The 21,642-nt window shown below is 52.4% G+C and overlaps 1 protein-coding gene across 3 annotated transcripts in view; it reads right to left on the bottom strand.

Moving 5' to 3' along the window:
- TMEM201 (transmembrane protein 201) overlaps positions 1–19,704 on the bottom strand; it is a 51,801-nt gene extending 32,097 nt beyond the window's left edge. The window contains exons 1-3 of one of the 3 annotated variants that reach the window (XM_067567342.1): positions 19,592–19,704; positions 7,118–7,238; positions 5,140–5,415 (exon numbers count right to left, since the gene is read on the bottom strand). In XM_067567342.1, coding sequence (XP_067423443.1) covers positions 5,140–5,415; positions 7,118–7,238; positions 19,592–19,611 — 417 coding nt within the window. In that variant the 5' untranslated portion in view covers positions 19,612–19,704. Of the gene's footprint in view, positions 1–5,139; positions 5,416–7,117; positions 7,239–17,706; positions 18,276–19,591 lie in introns of those variants that run through there. The other 2 variants (XM_067567340.1, XM_067567341.1) reach the window with 2 other exon arrangements.
- Positions 19,705–21,642: the final 1,938 nt, after the last annotated feature.

Raw genomic sequence — 21,642 nt, 5'->3', positions numbered from 1 at the left:
TCCCCTGCACACACGCCATAATGGGTCTTGCAGGCAGGGCTCCTATCTCAACCCGACAGCTCAGAAGCAGCTCAGCTGGCGGGGCAGCGCAGGGGAAGTCGTACCCTGACCCTGCTCTAAGAACAAACAGGAGCATCCATTCCCCAGGGCTGGCTGCCAGTCCTCTTCCCTTTGCCCCAGGTGGCTCAGAACTCCTGCTTCACTTCTGATGAAATGGGGGTGGCCCTGAACACCGCACGATCAGAGCCCCCCGACGCCACAGCCCAAGAGCCTCACAACTGCAGCTCCAGTGCACGTGGGGAGCAGCACATGGACGTCCTGCTGATTTTGGTCTCGGCAGCCAAAGGGACAGAACCTGAGCTTTTGACAGCACCCAGCCTAGGCACCATCGCCCACTGGACCCCTGGGGCAACAGCTCTTTGGAAAACAATACGGCCCAGGGCAACGTGCCCACCCCAGCCTGTCCCTTTCTCCCCTCAGCCCCCGATCTGTCCCCACTCCCAGCATGGATCTGCAGAGAGGTCTCAAGGATGGGTGTGTGTGTGCGCGACTTTGCATGGAGGCAGCTGAGCTCTTCATCTACTGTGGGGGGAGGGCAATCCAGGCACAAGGGTCACCTCTGCGTGCAGGTCTTATTTTGGAAGGGGTGGAGGAGGAGAGGAGGAGGCAGGAACAGGGTCAAAGGCAAAGTGACTTGCTCATGTCAAACAGCACGGCAGACCCAGCTTCTAGAGTGCCCCTGGATTTGTCCGGGGGAGATGGGGACCTTTCGTCCAAATGGTCGCCAGACACTGGGAAGGCAGCCGCAGGCTGTCTAGGAAAGTCAGTTTTGGGGCTGGCTACTCCTGACAGTGGCCCATGGCAACGGGGGCGGGGAGGGACGTGAAGGGCAGAACTGGAGGGGACGATGCTACTATTGCTTTGTAACCGGGTAGCACGTAAGCATAGAATGGCAGGACTGGAAGGGACCCCGCGAGGTCATCTAGTGCAGTCCCCTGGCGTCCTGGCAGGACCAAGCATTAGCTAGGGCATGTTCACAAGCGAGGTACAGTCCAGGCACAGAGCAGCTCCCAGCTCCAACGCTGCTCCCAAAAAGTTCTGCCTCACTAATGTCTTCAGCAAAGACAGGAAACCTTCCCGATGCCTCCCTACCCCGGTCTGACGGCACAGCTGCTCTAGCACTAGAAACCCAAGCACACCAAGTGCCCTGCAGACTTTGCTGGAAGCGGCCTATAGCCAGAATGAGGCAGTGTGGCGTGTCTAATGCTCCTTGTTCGCAGAGCAGGGAGGTTGCCGGCTGCTGCAGTTCACTGCACAGTCAAGTCAGAGCCCGGGTGTTTATTACTGCACTGGACACAAGCAGCTTTATCTTGGGGGTAAAGGTGCATCTCCCTGCAGTTATGTACCATGGGTCTCTGGTGCCTGGAGGCCAAGTCCCCCGCGCCTCACCCGCCCCCCATGCAGGGCAGGAGGAGTCCCAGCGCCACCTCCCAGCTGCCCCGGGGAGGGGGCAGGTCTGTACCTGCGCCGGGGGGGAAAGGGGGCACGAGCATAAATGCAGGCTTGGCTCCACTGCCCCCCACCCCCCTGCACTTACCCGCTGCGCAGCACCCGCCTCTTCCAGTCCAGCCCTGCAGCCAGGCGCCAGCTCAGATGGGGTGGCTGGGCCAGCCCTTCACAACACACAGTGGGGAGGGGACTGGGGGGCCTGAGCAGCCGCCCCTCAGCATCCTGTGGCGCCCCCTGCCCATCTTGAAGAGCCAACCTGGCGCCCTGCACTTAGCGCCGGGCTGCAGGGCTGGCGCGGCGGGTGGCTTGGACAGGGCACCCTCACCCCGGCCAGGGGTGGGGGTGCCCTTCAAGACGCATAGGGGGTGCTAGAGGGGCTGGCGCCTCCCGTCCTCAGCATGTTGTTAAGGGCCAGCCCGGCATCCCCCCCCACAAGCCAGTGCCCGGGGGCCTGGCCCCCTTCCTCCCACCCCCGGTACGCCACTGTCTCGCTGGGTGTCTACAGCACTCAATGGAGCGCTGCGTCAAGAGCTCCCTTGACTGGCGCACAGCTAGAATTCTATGAGATGAGTGTGCTTGGACAGAGGGGAACCCAAGGGACAAAGCCGGGAATTTGGCAGCCACCCTTGAACCCCTCCCTGCCTCTCTTCTCTAGGCTGGAGAGGAAAAGTGTTTTGGAAGAGAGGCAAAGCACAAGCGTGCAGGAACTGTAGGTGGTGCTGAGGATTTGGCCGTCAGGCTGTAGGACGTCAGAAAACTCTGCAGCTCACAATGTTACTACGTGGTTAGAACCCTTGGGAGACCCCAAGTCACCAGGCATCGCTCTAAGCAGAAGACAGCTCTGTCTCAAAGGACAGAGATTCATACAGGGAGCCAGGAAACCCAAGTTCTCTCCTTGCCTCTACCACTAACCCGCTACTTGGCCTCAGACAAGTCACTTCCCCTCTCTGTCTAAAAGACGGGCGGTAACGATAACTCCATGGCCTTCGTACAGCCATTTGCAGTTGCTGGATGAAAAAACGCTAGGGAACTGCCATGCATTACCACGAGGGGTCACAACCTTCTGCCCGGAGAGGCCAGGGGCTCCCACCAAGAGACATTCTGAGAAGCTGCCCAGCTGCAGCAGGTTCATTGCATTACTGTCCAGCCCCCCTCTGCTGGGAAGAGGCACGGCCTGCACCGGAATAAAGATTGAGCCAGCAGTTTATATGCCGAGCCCGCATGTCTGGCTGGCGTGGAAGCAGTGAACTGACAGGCAGAGGTGAATCAACCACAGAGGAAGCGAAAACTGCTGTTTCAGGAGCAAGTGGTCAGAATCAGCGTGAGACAGAGACACAAGAGAAACCCAAACGCCGTGAGACTGCCAGAAGACATCCTCATTAATCACCAGCCAGGGGTTTAAATCTGCTCCCCGGGAGAGATCCTGATTAACCAGGTTCCAATTACATGAAGTAGATTAGATAAAAAAAGCCTACAGAGTAAAAACTAACCCACTAGATTCTGGGGCCCAGAACTTCTGTGCTGTAAGAAGAAGGGGCTGATAGCGTGGAAGAGAATGAGACCCGCTGCCCTAGATACTTGGCAGGAACAGAGTTAAAATAAGAAGCTACGGGAGGGAAAAGCCCACAGCAATGTTGACCATCACCCTACCCCCCATGCACAGCGCTCCGCTGGAGTAGACAGCGCTGATGTCAATCAGCAGCAGAGCTTCCAAGAGCTACATGGGCTGCAGCCTCCTTTTCCTATGCAGGCACGAAGATGAACTTGTTTCTCCCCCGAGTACTATCAGCTGGACTGCACTGTTCTTTATAACCTCAGTAGCAGGATCAGAGCAGCTCAGCTGAGGCACGTTAGACAAGCACACTGGCCTTCAGAACTACCACTGTGTTGTTCTGCCCATCACATCCCACCGACTAAGCAGGGCCAGGTCCGGACAGTATCTGGATGGGAAACCTCCAAAGAAACCCAATCTATTTGCAAGAAGTTAGGTTGGCTGTTCAGTAGGTGGCGCTCTTGCCTCCGTGCTGTTTTGCGGGTTGGACTAAATACTGAACTCCTAATTACGCTCGCAAACCCACAGCGATCTTTGCAAGGTTAGGGGGAGTTGGCTCCAGTTTCCTGGCCGTATTCTAACGCTGCTAATTAAATTCTTCCTGTCTACAATCCCCCTCGCCAATTCCAATCAGGATGGAGGTTCTTCTTCACCCCCTTCCCCCCTCAAACCGCTTGCACGACATCACTGCGCAGCATTGGACAAATGCAGCTTTCCACTCTCCAGCTGAGCGAAGAATCCCCCTCCTCCCCCATACCAACTTCCCAAGGCACCGTGTCATTTGTAAAGCCTTACATGAAAGGCTACTAGGGCAAAAGGATTAAATGGAGGGAGTTCAAAGAGCTGCAGAAATAATTGGGAGGCTGGAGAGATTCACTCAAGGCTAGAATACACCATTTGGCTAAGTGGCAGCTTACGATGCGGGAAGAGACGTAACCAGCCTAGTCACATGTGCTGAGAAGGGAGAGGAACTGGGAGTAACGAACAGGGAGTATAAACTGGGGGTAACGGGCTAAAATTCAGAGAATCTGGCTGAAGATTGGGGGGAAAATAAAGAAGCCACACCCACCCATCTGTAAATAGTGAAATCTATTAGGCCTACAGGTTGCAAACAAACTGTCCTTCATATGGCTAATTGGGTTGGTGGGGTTCTGGTCCTGGAAAGGGTTAGAACCACTGTCCTGAGCAGCAGCAGATTTTCCATAGGGAAGCGATAGAAGTTTCATGCCTTGCCTCCTTTCAAACCAAAACAGGACAATACCCTACAAAACGGGCAATAGGGAACCACGCTGTATTTGCACCGAGCGTCTAGAGGGGACTTAATGGCTTTTCCACCTCGGGACTCTGAGTAACAAGGCAGGCGAAGGTATAAAGTGGGGCAGAATGTAACTGTAAGCTATAACCTCTGAGAAACTCCTCCCCAAGACACACCCTGAGGGCTGCATTACCCAGGGTTCATCCAGGATTCAGCCATCAGAAGGAGCAACTCCGTTTTCTCAAGATCCTGGACAAAAAGCTCTTTGTGTATGTGGGACAGAGTGTAATTCCCTGTCTGCATCATCACAGTTACCATGGCATCCCAAATAAGTGGAGCAGGCACTTCACACACAGACCCTGGGGGTTGCGCTCACGGTTAGAATGAGCAGAGGATGAGCAACTTGCAGGGCATGGACGGGACAAGAAACAGCCCTGCTGCCTGGAGGATGCAATCCAGGGAGGAGGAATCCAAGGCAGGGACAGCAGGAGGGCGACTTGGAGGCTGCTCCAGTAGAATTGCTGAATGCCCCACTGAGAGATCAAATCAACAGACACTAAGCCCTCCAGAAATGAGGCACACATCACTCCCTCGAGACACAGGAGGGGGCTGGGAGGGCAGACAGAGAGGGTCTGGGTAGTTCAATCATTTTAAAACTGCCCAGAGCTCATTAAAACAGTAGGTCAGAATTAAAAAGGCTGTTCTCCTTCCATTGAAGTAGCGTGGAGACATAAGATGCATTCGTGGACAGACCTGGGGACACCCGGATGTTATCTCGTCCCTACGGGGAAGGGAGGGAGGGTCCGCCCAAGCCGGCACCTACCTCCTCCCTGGGCGCGAAGGATGCCAGCTGCTTGATCTTCGTGGTCTGGTGGTTGTTGCACTTCTTGCACAGCAAGATCTGGCTGCTCACCCACTGCTGCGGCTTGGTGGGGTCGCAGAAGGTGGTGGTGCCTGAGACGACGTGGTTTAGGTGTTCCATGTACTGGGCAGGGATGGGCTTGTTGTAGTCCCCGTTCTGCCAAGCAGCAAAGAAAAGCATGAGCTCACGAGTCCAGCTGCAGGGCCCACCCTCTGCAGGAGTTCCACCTTCAGTGCCCTGCCCCACACAACCAAGAAGAAATAAAAGCAGAGTAAGATGCATTGCTCCTCCCCCCTCTTCTGTACGCGCCCCCACAGCTGGTCATACATGCTCTGTGCCATGGATTGTCTCGCGTTCACACCACCAAGGGGTTCCAAATCAACACCGCACCCCACATTTCACTCAACTGCCCAGCAGCTGCTGCAGAGGGCAGAAGGGCCCTTTAAAAAATATCCTTAAGCAGCTAAAGGTTACAGAGCCCCCACCAAAACCACCAAAAATATTGCTCTACAGGTGCCACTACATATCCTGTGACAAATGGATTAGCCCAGCACCTCTCTCCCTTCCCGTCTATCGCAGCCCATCATCCACCAACCCCCAGCTGCAAACGTCAGTGGCAAACAACAAGGTTCAATCCAGAAGACGAGTCTCCCAAAGCAGAGAACAGTGTCAGGTATAGCCCAGCAGGCAGATGTGCAGGCCACAGACTAACATCTGGGCAGGGTTTCTACCAAGATTTTAAGGCCATTCAACATATAGCCATGTGTGCACCCCAAAAGTGGGAAAGGTTTGGAAGGAGAATAGGATGCAGCAGAAATGGCTTCTATTGCCATTAGAGTGGAATGAGCGAATTGTGGGGAAAAGGCTGTCAGGGAAAGAACGCATGGAAGGGCAGGAAGGGAGTGAAACTGAATCAAGGTCAGACTTTGAGGAAATCCTTGCTGAGGACAAAGCGAGGGGCAGCATGGTCGCATGATTAGAAGCAAAGGACTGGAAACCAGGCACCTGGGGTTCTATTTGTGGCTTTGTCAAAGACACACCACATGACCTTGAGCAAACCTGCTGGACCTCAGTTTCCCCACCTGCAAACTGGGCATAACACTATCGACAGGGTTGCAGTGAGGTTTCCTCTCTCTCAGTAAAGCACTTTAAGAGTCTTGGCTAGAAGGCCCTATGTTACAGGGGGAGCAAGCAGCACCGCCTACCGTTAAGGCCATGATAAGGCCATTTTCTGCTGCTTATAACTCCAGGTATGACTACACAGCCGCGGGGAGGTGCAATTCCCAGTGCAGGTTGAGTTAGCGCCTAAAAACTGCAGCATGGCCATAGCAGCACAGGCAGTGGCTTGGGCAGCCGCCCACATTCAATCCTGCCCAACCCCGGGGGTACATACTTGAGCAACAGCTCCAGCCGCGGCAGCCACACTGCCATTTTTAGCATGCTAGAGCGGAGCTAGCACGTGTGTGTTTACCAGAACTGGGACTTACACCTCCCAGCTCCTGGGCAGACGCACCCTCTGGCAAATTAACTGTTCGGGCTGAGGTTTCCCACACTGGGTGCCTGGCCCCAGGCTGAATTTACTTATTTATCATGTTTCAGCTGGAATGGTTCATGTTAAAAATATTCTTACAGCCGTTTTGTTGAGAAAAATCTAGTGCCTCTGTGCTTTGGATCAAGGACTTGGAATTTGATGGGGTCTCCATTTTGCTGGGCCCACAAAATTCACTCAAACTTGACCAAATCATAAATTGTTGACGAATCTCAGTGTGTGTGTGCTAACTAACACTTGTTAGTATTTGGCAGCTAAATTCTCTCAAGATTTCGTCTGCACTGAGCATGCTGTGTCAAGTCCTAAGCAGGAATTTCCCTGTAATTGCTGCTCCCACAGAGCACCCCCATTTCCCCCAGAAGTCTTCTGTTCAGGCAGTCCCCACGGTACCTCTTGGAAGCCATTGTACTGTTCACAGTTGGGGCAGTCCCAGCAGTTGCGATTCCCATACGGCACTACCGTGTCCTGGTTACAGAACCAACAATTCACAGTCATATGTGTGGGCTTCTTCCTGTTAGAAATAGAAACAGAAGGGCATCAAACTGAGCTGAGCCAACAAGCTAGAAGGAAACAGCAGCCTATTCGCTCAAATGGAAAAGCATGCGTGTGTTTTATGTACAAGTGAGAATAGTAACCAAGATTTCCCATCCCATGGAGCCTCAAAGTAACACTAGCATTTGAATGATCCTTCTTAGGAGGGGGCAGAAGACTTGATAAATGAGTAAAGCCAGTTCCTGCACCGGCCTGGCTATCATTACGGGTGCTTGCACAAGGAAAGTGCCAACAACAATGGCTTTGCCTGGAATCTCGCTCTGCTCTTTCTGCACCACCAGAACTGCCTCTCCGGCTCCATCCCCAGTGCGGCTAGCATCAATGCAGTTGGAGGGTGGATGGCAGTACTTGCTTTGGGCTAGAGTGTTTGAGTTTGTGCTACAGCTTCCATGGGAAAAGGGAAGCCTGAGTGGGATTGGAAGCTGTGGTGATCATTCCATTCCATCGGGCCATGTGTGAAAACAGCGGAAATATGACTGGCTAATAATCGCTGTATGCCCAAACTGTTCAGTGCACCTCACATTAAAAGGACACAGGTAGGTCAGATTTAGTCCCAAGGTCAGCCATTGTAAACGGAAGCTTTTTACACACAGCACTGGCAAATGGATCGTCAAGGAGAAGGACTGAAGCATTAATGGGTCTCTTCTAACTCCCACGCAATGTTTCCATGAACTTAAAACAAAAGCCAGAGAAGGCAATTTTTGCTCAAACACAAATATTTTTCAGATCTCTGTATTTGCAATCCAAACCCACCGCACTGGGCCAGTGCAGGAGAATCCGAGAGACCAAACAGAATGAAACTGACCAGTCTCCTGTCACTGTGGAAGCCCAGAGCTGCAGCAAGGAATTCATCATCATAAACAACAAACAGCTAAGCAGACTGTCAGGCAAAGCGCTGGACGAACAGCCCCGGAGACTAAAATCATCCACCCACAAGACAGATACAAAGCACTGGGCGAGGGTCTTCTGCCAATAAAGCTGCAGTAGAGATTTTTTGAGACACGGATCCCTGCTCACTGGGAACAAGACTGAGATTCATGTCACATAAGCCACTTAGCGTCAGAAGGAAACAGCTTCCAATCCCCATCTTTCTGTGCCTGGGTTTGAACCATCAGCCTAGAGATGGCAGGTTCTGCATCCCCATCACCAATCCCTTGAGCCTTCCAGTCTCCCTATTTTAAAACAATCCTGATAAAACAGGAACCTCAACACCATCAGCCTCCTTCATGATACAGCCCGATTGGAGGAGACCATAACAAAAGTTTTGCTTAAAGACTCAGCATTTGGAGTTCTCTGGCAATATCTGCTGATCTGGTCTTCGACCAGGAACGGAGCCAAGAAGGAAGTTACACTGTAGTTCAAAGCACAGAGTTAATCTATTGGGGTTTATTAAAACCAGCCAACCCCATCTGGGAGAGGAGAGCCAGCTGTTCAAGCCAACAGCCAATCAATGACTCTGTGCAGCAGCAGTCTAGAGCGACAGGGCCAGCTGCTACCCAATCAAGAATATCAGTCTCGAGTTATGCCAGGCAATGTACTGTGTTGCCAATGGACAGTGCCTTGGCAAAAGCTCCCCATTCCGTGCTGCAATCAACACTTGTTGACAGGTGAGAGGTTGCCACGAGTTGACCCTGCGGGACAAATTAAGACTCCAAGCACAGGCGATCTGTATCCAGGGATGCGGAGGGGTGGAGCTCTCCTCTGACGTTTGTCCAACATGTCCGCAGCAGTGGGGCATGTAAGCACATCACGCATTTGGAACTCAGAAAAAACCCAGAAGCTCCCGCTGCTACAGGAAACTTCCCACCCCCCTGCTGCGTAGAGTCTGCTCTCTGCCTCCAGTCTCTGTCCTTTTCGGTATTTTATCAGTAGGATTGCAGTGCTTCCCAAGCCTACGTAAGAGTCCTGGTGTCCAGTGGGTACTCAAATCTGCTTCCTGAGTTACACAGACGCCTGGCCCTGCCTAGAAATATTATCCGGGTGCTTATATCTCACTCAGCATCACAGTATCTGTGCAGCTACAGCTAGACAAAGCCTGCAGGACAGGAGCTTGAATTATTAAACTCAAGAAACGTTCACTGGCCATTGGGACCATAAAGCAATGTGAAGTACCTACCTGGTCCTGCCCTTCAGTGGAAATGCTACTGGAAGTAAGTAGAGGGGAAAGGCTTCTCGCCGCTCTGTGCGTACCCAGCGCCACTCTCTGCATCACAACCTCATTGCAAGAGATACAGCTGCCTTAGGGCCCCCCAGGAAAAGACGCTTTAAAGATGAAGCTGAAAAATCTGTCCCGGTTCCCCGCACAGCCACCTTCCACAGTCTGTCAACTGACCACAAAGGCCCCTTTGAACTACAGCTGTTGTTAGCACATGAGCAAAAATGCCCAGCTGCAGAGCACAGCTGCTGGTATCTCATTCACACAAACCCTGGGGACGGAGGCAGAAGCCAGCCCACCCAGAGCAATGGCTCCCGTTGATCAGTGGATCGTGGCCAGCTCTGCTGGGACCCATGCGGCTGCTGCCTTTGAGTCCTGAATTATCCAGCAGCCCCTGACGAGGGATCATGCCAACAGCTGCAACGCAGAGAACCAGCACATAGCATGCTTATAAACCCTCCCAGTGCCCCAGTGTGGGGTCTGTGCCAGGAGATCAGAGCTGAGAAAGGTTCTCTGCGGATACCAAGTAGGTCCAGCTGGCAAGGCAGGGGGCTTTCCTCTCTCGTGTCCCTTTTCCAACCTCCTTCGGCCCCCAGTCCTGGGACTCCTGTCCAGCTTCTCCCCCCACTTCTCGCTCACTGCCTCCAAGAGTGCTTTCCCTACTCTGCCTAAGACACTTCATGGCCAGGGATCATTCACAGCAAAGAACTCTCTGCTGCCCACCCTGGCCTTGTGTCAGAGGAAGAGTTGCTGGCTACAGACCTCGTTCCATTGAAGATCTTCTGTACATTTTCTGTTGACAGGGAACTGTTCCCTCCAAAATTCACAAAGGACTCTGCTGCAGGGGAAGCTACTGACTGAGGGACTTGTGCAAATCTCAGCAAATCAGTGAGGAGGAAGCAGTTACCACTACCACCAGTGATGAGATTCAAAATGTCAGGATACAGGATTCTAGCTAGAAGGCAGGCGATACAGGGAGCTTGGTAGGGACATGGATACATCCACTAATGCAAGACATTATTTGAGGTTGGCAGGACCATGTATAAAAGGCTCAGCTTCAGCTTTTACTTGAGTTTTATTCTCCCATCCCCAACTTCTCTCTACCACTGAAGTTGAGGATGGTTTGGAAAGTCCTGCTGCTGTGGTAGAAATGCTGCCCGACACCAGAATACCCATCCCCATAGTGGGGTGTATGGCAGGCAACAGAGTGGGTGGGGGAGGAGAAGAAAGCGAGGAGAAAAACAGAAAGGGATATTGAAATCAACAGGCTATTGGTTAACAAGTGTGGATGAGGGAGCCCTAGAGATTTGGGGCCAGAAAAAGATTGTCATCTTCATCAGCGAGTAGCCCAGCATTCTGGCTCAGACTGTTAACCCCAAGTGTTACAGAAACCAGGGGTACTCTGTGTGTCTTCTCGTTTCTGAGCCTTTAGGCTGTACACTCAGGTCATATTTTCAAGCTTTTCTTTGCCATCACGAGGGCTAGAATGTTTAAGATGAAAACAGATTTTCATGTAATCACAAACTTCCAGGGACTGCAACATTAAGAAATGCACCAAATCTCATGAAATGCGTACTAAAATTGGAAGAGCTGGCAACCTGGGAGACCGTAAACAGACCAATATTTGCTGCAAAAGTTATAACTAAGTTGTCTCAGCCCAGCTCCCAGGTGCACACATCTCAAAACCACCAGCACAACAACCTCAACAAAGCACACAAGGAGTAAGTGGGCATGAGACTTCGATCCCTAACAGGTGGCCTCTTTACCACAACATTAAAACCTTCGTGAGGAAGCTTGCCCAGCTGCTGTTGCGCTTTAGCTGTTTTGTGGTTAAAATGTGGTCAAGATGTGGTCACTGGTCCCCAGGGCTGAGAACGGAGCACGAATATCACTCACACTCGGGGGATTCTTCACTACGAAAAAAAGGTGTGTTCCTAAATCCAGCGGCAATCCTAGTGAAGAAGAGGCAGTTTGTACTCTCCTTACCAATTAGCAGGTCCAGTTAAAGACTACGAGGGAGCCTCAGGTTTACACGGACCTGCTAACTTGTGTGAAAATTATGCACGGTCTTGTCTTCCTTAGGATTTTAGCTCATGTTGGTTAACGCTAGTTAAGAATGCACCTTCCCCCACCCCCCTGTGAAGACAAAACCACACAGAGAAAATCTTCAGAGGTTAGGAGACCCATAGGAAAGAGAGGCCCCTCCCTCCATCCCCCTTGAGAGAGTCCTAAGGCAATGAGATAAATATTTACAACAAAAATTAAATGCCCAACATGCTCAATAAAGAATGACATTTAAAGAACACTATTAAAATGGGGGAGGGGAAGGACACCCTTCATTTAGATTAGGTGGCCAATTCAAGTCAGTCACAGGCTACTGTCAATTCACCTTTCAGCAGCCAAGCCGACCACCACACAGGAGACTGAAGTATGCCATAAATGGACCTATGGCATTGGAGCTACACCTCAGCCTTTTAAGGGGGAGGATGCCACAAGCACAGGAGAGGGGTGGGGTCTAGTGGGCTTGCCTTTGGATGGGACAGGGAGCTTGTGATGACAGCACTTCTCATCTAGTTTTTCATCCAGAGGCTTGCGGGTATCAGAGTCTACACAGGAGAACTGTACTGACACGTACATGAACACTTCCTACTGTGGGAAGAGTCTGGAAGTTCCCATTCCCACAAACATGCTTGTGTTTCTGACCTCCAGATTCTGCATCTTTATCAAGGTGGAGGAACAGCAACAAAGATTAAAATATCAACCCTTCCTTCACACAAAGAGGCAGGATTTCTCCAGCTCCTCCTGCTTATTCAGGAAAAGAAGCAATAATCCCCCTTGCCTGATCCTGTAATCTGTTGCCATGGAAATGAATTTAAAAAAATCAGAAGATCCCAACCTCCTGTTTGGAAGAGGGGAAGATGGTTTGTGACAAGAGCATGTGGGTGGGCTATTACCCACCTCACTGCAGAGCAGGAGTGAGGGAGGAAAGCATGGGAGCAGAGAGAGATCTCCCTATGCTGGACTCCAAAGGAACTGTTCTAGAATGACACGCACAAAGTTGGATCAAATTTTAAAATGCATCATTGAACAAATTTACCCTTTTTTTGGTTAAATCTTCCCTAGAGGCAGCCACACCCCTGTAATCAGAGGGTCAATGCTACATCTTAAATCAGTGTTTCCCACCCCCCAGTAGAGCCTCTCTGAGTGCCTCTCCCAAGTGAGGTGAGGATTGAAATTGCCTGAAAAATTAACATTGCAAGTGTGGACATCGCCTAGCGACCCGAGTGTAACCTATGCAATAACACAGGTCTGCAGACATTATGTAATAGGTGCTAACTACCCCATTCATCTCAGTGGGGTGGGGGTCACTCAAACCCAGGATGCTATGGGGTGGCCCCATTAGCAGCAGGGGTTTCAGAGTTAACAACCCATTAATCTGTATGGGACAATTCACACTTTTTCCCAGATACTGCTCCAGGTCCCTGCAACAGTAGAGAATTCTTCAGGGAGGCACTGCTGCCACCTCATCGTGCTGAGCCTGTTAGCAAAGCCACCCATCCAACCTCTGCCAAAGCAGATTATTTCACATCTGCCTACTTCTTGCACCTCTGTCTGGCCAGCAGCAGATAATTCACCTTTGGCGACTGGCCTAGATGGACCAAGGAGTTGATCCAATCTAACAATTCCTAGGATTCCTCTGCTTGGGTGGGTGTCAGCTTATTCCATCTCCAAGACAGATCTCAGCTCAACTCCCAGAAGTGGGGATCAGAGAGGAAAGGGGGGAAAACATGAAGCCCAGCAGACCTTCTTCCACAGCTACTTCTGTCCCAAGCAGAGGCACAGTTGGGGAGACCACCAACATGGGGGTGGGGGCATGTCTAAGCCCCAGTATCTAAGCCAGTATCTCAAAGTCAGAAGGGATCCTTGTAACATCAATAGGGATGTAGAGAATCCCCAGGAACTGGAGACAGTGGCTACAGTGTAGGTACAATAAGGGAATGTGCCAAAAACATAATAGATTTAGGAGTCAAGCCAAGCTCAGTGACTCACAGACTTCCAATTAGAGCCAACCAAGTACAGCAACTTCTGTGGCAGCGATGTGACCTTAAAGACATATCCTCAACATATTGGGGGTTCCCATTCTGATCCCAAACCCAAGTATCACAAAAGTGTCTAAGAAATCATCTTGAGAATTCCCTTATATAAGGCCTGATTTAGACACAGATTTTTGTACTGATATAGCTGTCTGATCAGGTTTTTTTTTTAAACTGAAGTAGTTATACCACTACAACAGCGGGAATATGCCTACATTAGAAAGACCATGCTGTAGCACAGACACTTACACTGCAGTAACGGAAGTGGTAGATACTACAGAGATCTCTCCTGTCTACACCAGGGCTTAGGTTGGATTAATAACATCACACAGGGTATATAGACCAGGCCACAGTGTGGTTGCAATTATACTAGAGTAAAGGTGCCTTCCGTCTTGCCCACATATGGAGCTACTCCTGAATTGCACTTTAAATTCATACTCTGCCTTAATCTGAATTAATTGTCAAGTGTAGACAAACTCTTATTCTGGTATATTTTATTCTCCTTCCTATATGGGAATCAGTGTAAGGCAGCTGTATACCAACAAAACTGTGTCCGTACTGGTGGTGGGGGTGGGATGTACCATTTTAACTACAGCGGTATAGTTAAAGAAGTATGTTTGTGTTTAGACAAGCCCGAACACAGTTGTCCTCACTGGTACTTTTTACAAAAATTAATAAATAAAAGCAAAGTATATGAGACTGGGAGCAGTTTTTAACAGTACTTTGCCCTGACAGTGCTCAGCACAGCTATGTTAACCCCAAACAGTTATCAAGACCAGTTCCCGAAAACCTTTTCAAAACATGGGTAATTTCCCAGTACAGAAGACACTAAAAAAAAAATCTAAGATTTTCTGGATTCCAGACACATTCCACCTGAGGCACTTGGCAAAGCAAATTCAATCCAGGGCCTCAAAGGGCACTTTGGCTCAATCAGCACCAAGAATGGTCATGGAAGTACCGCCTGCTTCATGGAAGCTAGCAAGAGGCCATCAGTTTCTTAGCTACCCTGAATATAAAATGGAAATGTCAGATCCTGTACACCTGGAATAACATTCATTGTTGTCCTACTTGCTCATCTATATAAAGTCTAAGTGTTTTAGAATAAACCTGAACTATTCTGCTGTAGATGATTTATTTCTGTTTGAAACTGCAAACTTTAAATGAACCTTACACTGGTCCTAGGGACTGCCTCCTACTCCAGTGAATGTCTCTATGGAATGATAGGACTGCCAAAGCGTGTTCTGTTACACAGAGTGTGTCTTGTCAAAATGCATATATCAAAACATTGGTTTCAAGTGATGCTAGTTCTAAGCTTCTCAAATTCAACTCAGGTCCCTCTGTGCAATACAAATCCTGACTCCTCCCAGATACACAAGGTAATAAAAAACGTTTGCAAGGAATGAGCCTTTAAAAAGGGGAAAAGATAATAAATAGAAGCTTGTATAAGCTTTTAAAGTTTCTTTAAGCCAGTACAACTCCATTCAATTCACTAGAAATCACCAAAAATAACTAAAGCCTAAATAACATTAACCCCTATTTATCTTTTTATATTGCACCACTGCATCAGTGTGTAACCAGCGTATTGCTTTCCCTATTGGAATCCTCTTTCATTGCACTTGCGCAACTCTCCCCCCCCCAAAGTCAACCAAATAAAAGTTTGCAAATCAAGCAAACATCTCTCCTTCCCCATCATAATGTATGGTTCTTCATTTCCCTTTTTGTGTTTGTTTGTTTTTTAAAAAGCAAAATTAATGTTGGAGCAGGAAAGAAAATCTCAGAGCCTGAGGCCAAGTCTACACTACAAACAGACTTTGGTATAATTACATTGCTATGGGGATGTGAAAACCCCACACCCCTGAGCAATGTAGTTACACTGACCTCACCCCCAGTGCAGACAGCACTATCACGATGGGAGAACATCTCCCATTGATATAGCTACCACCTCTCCCAGAGGTGGATTAACTACGCCGGGAGCTCTCCCATGCATAGTAGCCTCTTCGCTATGGCCAGGTCTCCACTACCACTTAATTCAGAAGATGTTACGTTGCTCAGGAGTGTGAATAAGCCATACCCCATGAGCAACGCAAGTTACACCGACCTAAGTGCCATGTGGACAGTGCAATGCTGGTGGGAGAGCTTCTCTTGCACATAGCTACCACCTCTCATGGAGGTCGATTTATTATGCCTACGGGAGAGCTCTCTTCTGTCGACAGAGCAGTGGTCCCCAAACTTTTTACATCGTGCCCTCCCGTACTCCTGTCTGGGCCCCGCCCCCAGCTGGGGCTGGGAGCAGTTAGGGAGCTGAGGCTGACAGTGAGGGCCAAGGCGTGCTGCAGCTAGGGGCCAGATCAGGAGCTGAGCCGGGAGACCCGGTGCCACGATGGCCGGAACGGGGGGCCGGCGGCGGCGGCAGGTGCTGAGGCTGGCGCCACGGCCAGGGGTATAGGACCGGAGCAGAGCTCTGGGCAGAGCAGGACTGGGTGGCGCATCCTCTCTGCCCTGTATGGGGTCTTCACCAGACACGATACAGCGGCGCAGCTGCCACAGTGCAGATGTAGCGCTCCTAGTGTAGACTAGCCCAAAGCACTATGCAGGTGCGCTGCTGCAGCTTTAAGTGTAGCCCTGCCCTGAGACTTGGGTAAATAACTTATTGCAATAGAGTTAACAAAAAAGGCCAGCTACTAAAATATCTCCTGAAGGAAGGGAAGACACTTGACAATAGCCAAGTGCCTGGTGTTCAGTGATGGAACATAAAGAAAATAGTTTTGAGGATGGAGAAAAATTTATCTGGCTATCCCCCTACAAATAACTGCTCCCACACGGCTCAAATTTTGGCCCATTTTTGACTTTTGTTTCCTAGACACTACAGTTACAGAGAAAATCAACAGAGACAGAAATGCCATTGTCAGCTGCACTCTTATGACAGTTCTACCTATTTTATCATATGCAATTTTACCGTAACACCGAAAGTCCGGATAGCGACGGACGCACCATGGTGCTTGGCGCTGACCAATTGTATAAAGACACAGTGTTTGCCACAAAGAGCTTGTAACTAGGCTTGAAAGAATTTGATTTATTTATAGTAGAATTTTGACAGACACCCATTTAAGTATTTTTTTAAATTTCTTTTTATCAATTTAAATGTTCACAGTTGTGGGAAAGTAATGGGGGGGGGGGAAGGGGATGGTCAGACAATAAATTTACTCCATTTCAAAGAGTTATAAAGCTTTATAATTTAAAACCCAGATCATCAGCATCACCTGTCCAACACATACAAAGCAAGTTGCCTTAAATCAGACTAAGAAGTGCAGAAACAGCACTTTTCTTAGCTGTAAATGTTGATAATCAAGGGAAATCTCTCTCAACGTCTAGCCGTGGACGGTGAAACTGACTTTACAGACATTTGCTGATAAAAATCGGATTTCCAAGCCCACCTAGAACCTAAAAAAACCCACGGGATCACGCCGGGCCAGGGCACCCAACATAGGTTGATGGACTTCCTGCTCTGGATGGTCCACAGCCGGCGCCCTGTCTTCAGCTTGGCCAGCCCTCTCTGCCCTTCCTACTTCCACCCGTGTCTGTCCCAAAGGGACGCGATCTTTTCTGAATGGTGCTTTACTCCCCTCGGCTGCTTGTGCTTTTTGGACGCCCGTGACAAGCCACCTCTTGTTTCGCAGAGGGCGCCCTGGGCTTCCTATCCTTTTATTCTCTCGTTCTCCTGCAGGTACCCGAGCTCCACCCCACTATGGAGTCAGCACGCGGCAAGCACACTCCCCGGGCCGCCCGGCCTCCCCGTGTCCCCCTCCTGGCAGCGTCAATGGCCACAGCAAAACGCCCTTCCCAGGCCAGCGCCCCAGAGAGCACCGCGAGCGGCAGCAGCTGGGATCCGATCCGACCCAAGTCCCCCCCCCCCGTTTCCCTCGCCAAGGGATTCCCCTTCGACCGCAGCCGCCCTTCTACACCAGCGTGCGTCCCCGAAGCGAGTCGGACCCAGGCACCCATCGCCGTCTTCCGTACAAAGGGACGGGAGCCCCACGCGGGGAGGCGAGGAAGCAGAGAAAGTCCCGCTCCCAGGCTGAGCGCGCCTGGTGGAGGAGCCCGGCGGCAGCTGGCCGGCGCGGTTCCGGTTCCCGCTCCCCGAGCGCATGCGGCAGAGAGGAACTGAGGCCGCTCCTTACCTCCGCGCGATCTTGTAGAGGAGCAGCCCGGCGGCGGCGCAGACGGTCACCCCCAGTCCCCCAGCCAGGCCGGCGGCCGGGCAGCCGGCGAGCAGCGCGTTGACCGCCTCCATGCCGGAGCGGGGCTCGGCGGCTGCCCGTGGAACGCTCAGTAGCCGCCCGTGGAACGCTGGTCCGTCCGCGCCGAACGCGGAGTAGCCGCGCGTAGAACGTCCGGCTCGGCTCGGCCGGCCCCGGGCCCACAGCACGCGCTTCTTAGCAGCCCAGCCTCTCCCCCCACCCCGCCTGTGACCTTAGCCGCGCGCTTTGTAAGCGCCGCCGGGCCGCCCCTAGACACCGCCGCTCACTCGCCGTTCCGCCAATCAGCAGCGGGCCGAGGGGGCGGGTGGGGATCTCGGAGGCTTGGCGGAGGGGGGAGGCGTGTAAGTGACTCGTGCTTCGGGGGAGGAGGCCCCCGGCTTCTGCGTCTGCAGCAGCAGCGGCTGGCCGGGCTGGCGAAGCGCGGAGGTGGTGGGCGTAGGAGTGGAGCGTGAAAGGCCAATATCGTGCTGGGAAGGGGGGGGAGCGGGCGTGTGTGATTCAAGCGCGGAGCGGCTGGCGGGGCAGGGGGAAGAGGCTGCCCGCGGTCACGGAGCGGCACGGATTGGTCATTCCGCGCGGGGGGGGCTGGGTAAATTGAAAGAGGCTGGTTGTGAAATGTGAAGATCGTGCGGCTGCGAGCAAGGGAGGGGGCGGAGAACGTCGCTGACTGTTCGTGGGGGGGCGGGGGGGACACACGCACCAGTCCCCTCCCCCCCGCCCCATTGCAAATTCTAGGCGAGTCAACGCCAGCCCGTGTGTGCGGCTCGCCCCGGCTAAGGCTTGGAGCCGCGCGAGCCCTGGCTGCTCCCTCGCTCCGAGAAATGGGGCCGCTCGGCGGCCAGCCTGGAGCGTGTGGCCGTGGGGGGAGGGGCAGGTCAACTCGCTTTTCCGGCACCTTCCTAGCCTCGGGGAGGAAAAGGGGCGCGAACCGGCGGGAGCGTCGCTTGACAAAGGCCGGGGAGTTCTCGGCCTCCCCTGCCGCCGCCAGGCCGCGTGTGGAGCGTCGCTTGTTTGTCGGGAGGAGGGAACGGGGGGGGCTGGGCCGGGCCCTCTCCCGCCTCTGCTCAAGGCCGCCGGCAGCGCGGAGCCGCTTTCGGCGCTTTTCAGGTAAAACGCCTGGTGCAGCTGATTTAAAATATTCCTTCCACCCCCCCCGTACAGCGCCGCGCCCCCTGTCCTGGAGAGCCCGCAGCGCCAGTCCCCAGACAAGCCGAGCAGAGCGGCCTCTCTTTATACCTTCCGCTGCCTGCCTGGGCCTTTTGTCCCGGGAGCCGCTCAGTTCCCCTCGGCCCAGCGCTCAGTGACCGAGTCTGCTCTGCCGGACTGGATGAGCGCTGCGCCGAGCACCACGCTGTGCCCAGCCCTCGTTCACGCCCCTCCCCCCGCACCTGACAGACGAGTCTCCTTTCCCGCCCGCCCTTCGTGGAGGTGCCACCCTGGGGGAGCCTGTGTCTATCCCGCCAGTGCGGATCTGTGTCACCCCCCCTTGTGGGTCTGCTCATTCTCCCCCCACCGACATCACAGGGGGTGGGGGGAGATACAGCTCAGTCTCAGCCCACGAGTCTTCAGGCCCTGGGCACCCTGGGGAATTGCTTCCCTGATTCTCCCCATTTGCATCTGGCGGTGGACCCAGGTTACTCCCTTTATCTCCCTGATCACTCCGAGCCTCGGGTTTTCCCAGCCATACCTGGGTTGCTTCTCCTGGGGGTTGTGTGGTAGGGGACTCCGTGGTCTCTTGAGGTCTACTAAGAAGTTTGGGCTTTCTGTACCCCCATACGGCCTTTCTGAATTCCTATCCCCATACCTTTGATTTCCTGGGGCCATCTCCTTTCCTTCCAACTTCAGCTTTGTCCTCTAGAAGCTTCTACTGCTTCTCTTTCCAGCTCATTTTCTTCTTTCCCTGCTGGGTTCCTTTTCCCCCACTGGGGATTCATTATACCACCTGGTTTCCTTATTGGGAACAGGCTCCAGTCAGTGCCCCACCCAACTGGATGGAGTAGGCCCTCCATTATCCTGACCTGTTTCCAACAAAACCTCCCCCCAACTTCCAGGGGCACCTGGGCCATAGGGCAGCATCTCTTGTCCCCCTGATCACCCTGTGTTCAGAGTTTTGTTCCTAGAATTATTTAGTGAAGCTTCACCAGCTCCTTCCAGACCAGAGAGCAAGCTGAGTCCGTACCCAGAAGGCCCCTCCCGAGTTTCCTCATCCACCATGACTGAAATGATGGATGGTTTCTGATCATTTCTTCTCTCTAGTGCTGGCCTGGCCACAAAACTCCCCAAAAACCACATTCCACGTACAGGCACTGCCTGTGTGTCCCTGTCACCTGCACTGCTAACATGCTGGAACTCCTCAGGTTCTTCCTCTCTATTCCCCTTCCTGCTGTAGGTTCTCTGGTCTTCCTCTGAAACTCCAGACCCCTCTATGCTTGTCTCTCTCTCCCGGGAAAGTCTGCCTCTGTGTATTCCTCAGTCAGTTTCACGGTGGCAGCCACTGTATCTGGTAGATGCTGCCTGACACATATACTGAGGTTCTCGGGGAGGCCCTGAAGAAACCGTTCTACCACCACAACATCCATTATTTCCCCCACCATTTGGGTATCTGGTCTCAGGCAGTGGGTGGTCCATTGACTTTTGGGTGAATGCCTGGAGCCATAAACCCCAGCCCACCTGGCGGAGCAGAACTCGTGGACAGACCTACCTGCTGCAGGATGACTCAGTGGACAGACCCACCTGCTGCAGGATGGCTACCCTCGCTGCCTTGTAAATCATGGCCTGCTCCTCACTGAGAGCCAGATAGGGTAACCTGGGCCCTGAGGCTGGCTCCCTATCACAACCTGCACCCAGTTACCCTCTCAGAAGTGCCCTGGACTGCATCAGTCATCAGCAGGGCCCATCTTGCATAGACATAGGGCCTGTTTCTGGTTGCCATTCCCCATCACGTGACTCACCACTTTCTGTAGGAGCTGCTGCTGCACACCCCAAGCTGGCTGTGTGACTTGCAGCCAGTTCATGTCAGAACCGTGCCTAGACATCAGCTGTACACACTCGTACTCCACACATTCCATTTCCCCAACCTCGTGTCCTGCCCTGACACTAAGTGGCAGGACCTCCTTCCTCCTGTTGAGGGGGAGGAGCCCCAGTGGGGCAGCCTGTATTCCATCTTGGTCCCACGGCCTGCCAGGGAGATCAGATGGTGGCTTCTCCACAGAGCCATGAGCACAGGTGTGTACCTGGCATGGTTTACCCCTCTGACACCTACTCATTGTGGCAGAGACCTGGCACACTTCTACCTTGAGTGCACCAGGTTGCAGCTTCTTTTCCAGTTGCTCCAGAACCACTTTCTTAGATTCTGGCTGCACACCTCCTGATATACGCACACCCTGTCTGCAAGGCCTCCTCCTCAACCTCCTGCTGGCGCTGGCCATGGTTGCCATCTAGAATATCAGGAGGTGGATGCTGGACGGGGAGGTGCTCTGTGACTTGGGGAACTATTTCTGTTCCTCCCTTCTATCATGCATCCAGGCAGCATTCCTCTGGGCTGTATCCATTGGCTCCCTACACACCTTTGAGGAGCAGCAGGCGTTGTCTAGGGTTCTCTGCTTGGTGTCCCCTCTGGATCCCTGATTTTGAACCCGACCCTTGGACCCATTTCCATTTTATCATTTGTTATCTCCTGCTTTCATCTGAACTCTGGGTCTGGTAGCTCCTCACCTTAGGCTGGAGGAGGGCTTTCAAGCCCACCCATGCACCCCTGGGATTCAAGAGGTGCTGTTGCCCAGCACATGTCACAGTACCTAAGCCCACTTTACAGCTGTAAAAGGGAAGTGGCACGTAGGCTGCTGCTTCTGGCTG

The sequence above is a fragment of the Emydura macquarii genome, unplaced genomic scaffold, assembly GCF_026122565.2.
Source record: "Emydura macquarii macquarii isolate MOO-44397 ecotype Brisbane River unplaced genomic scaffold, CSIRO-AGI_Emac_v2 contig_2768, whole genome shotgun sequence".
Taxonomy (NCBI): domain Eukaryota; kingdom Metazoa; phylum Chordata; order Testudines; family Chelidae; genus Emydura; species Emydura macquarii.
The sequence above is the reverse complement of the archived record's forward strand: the minus strand, read 5'-3'. Positions and strand labels throughout refer to the sequence as shown.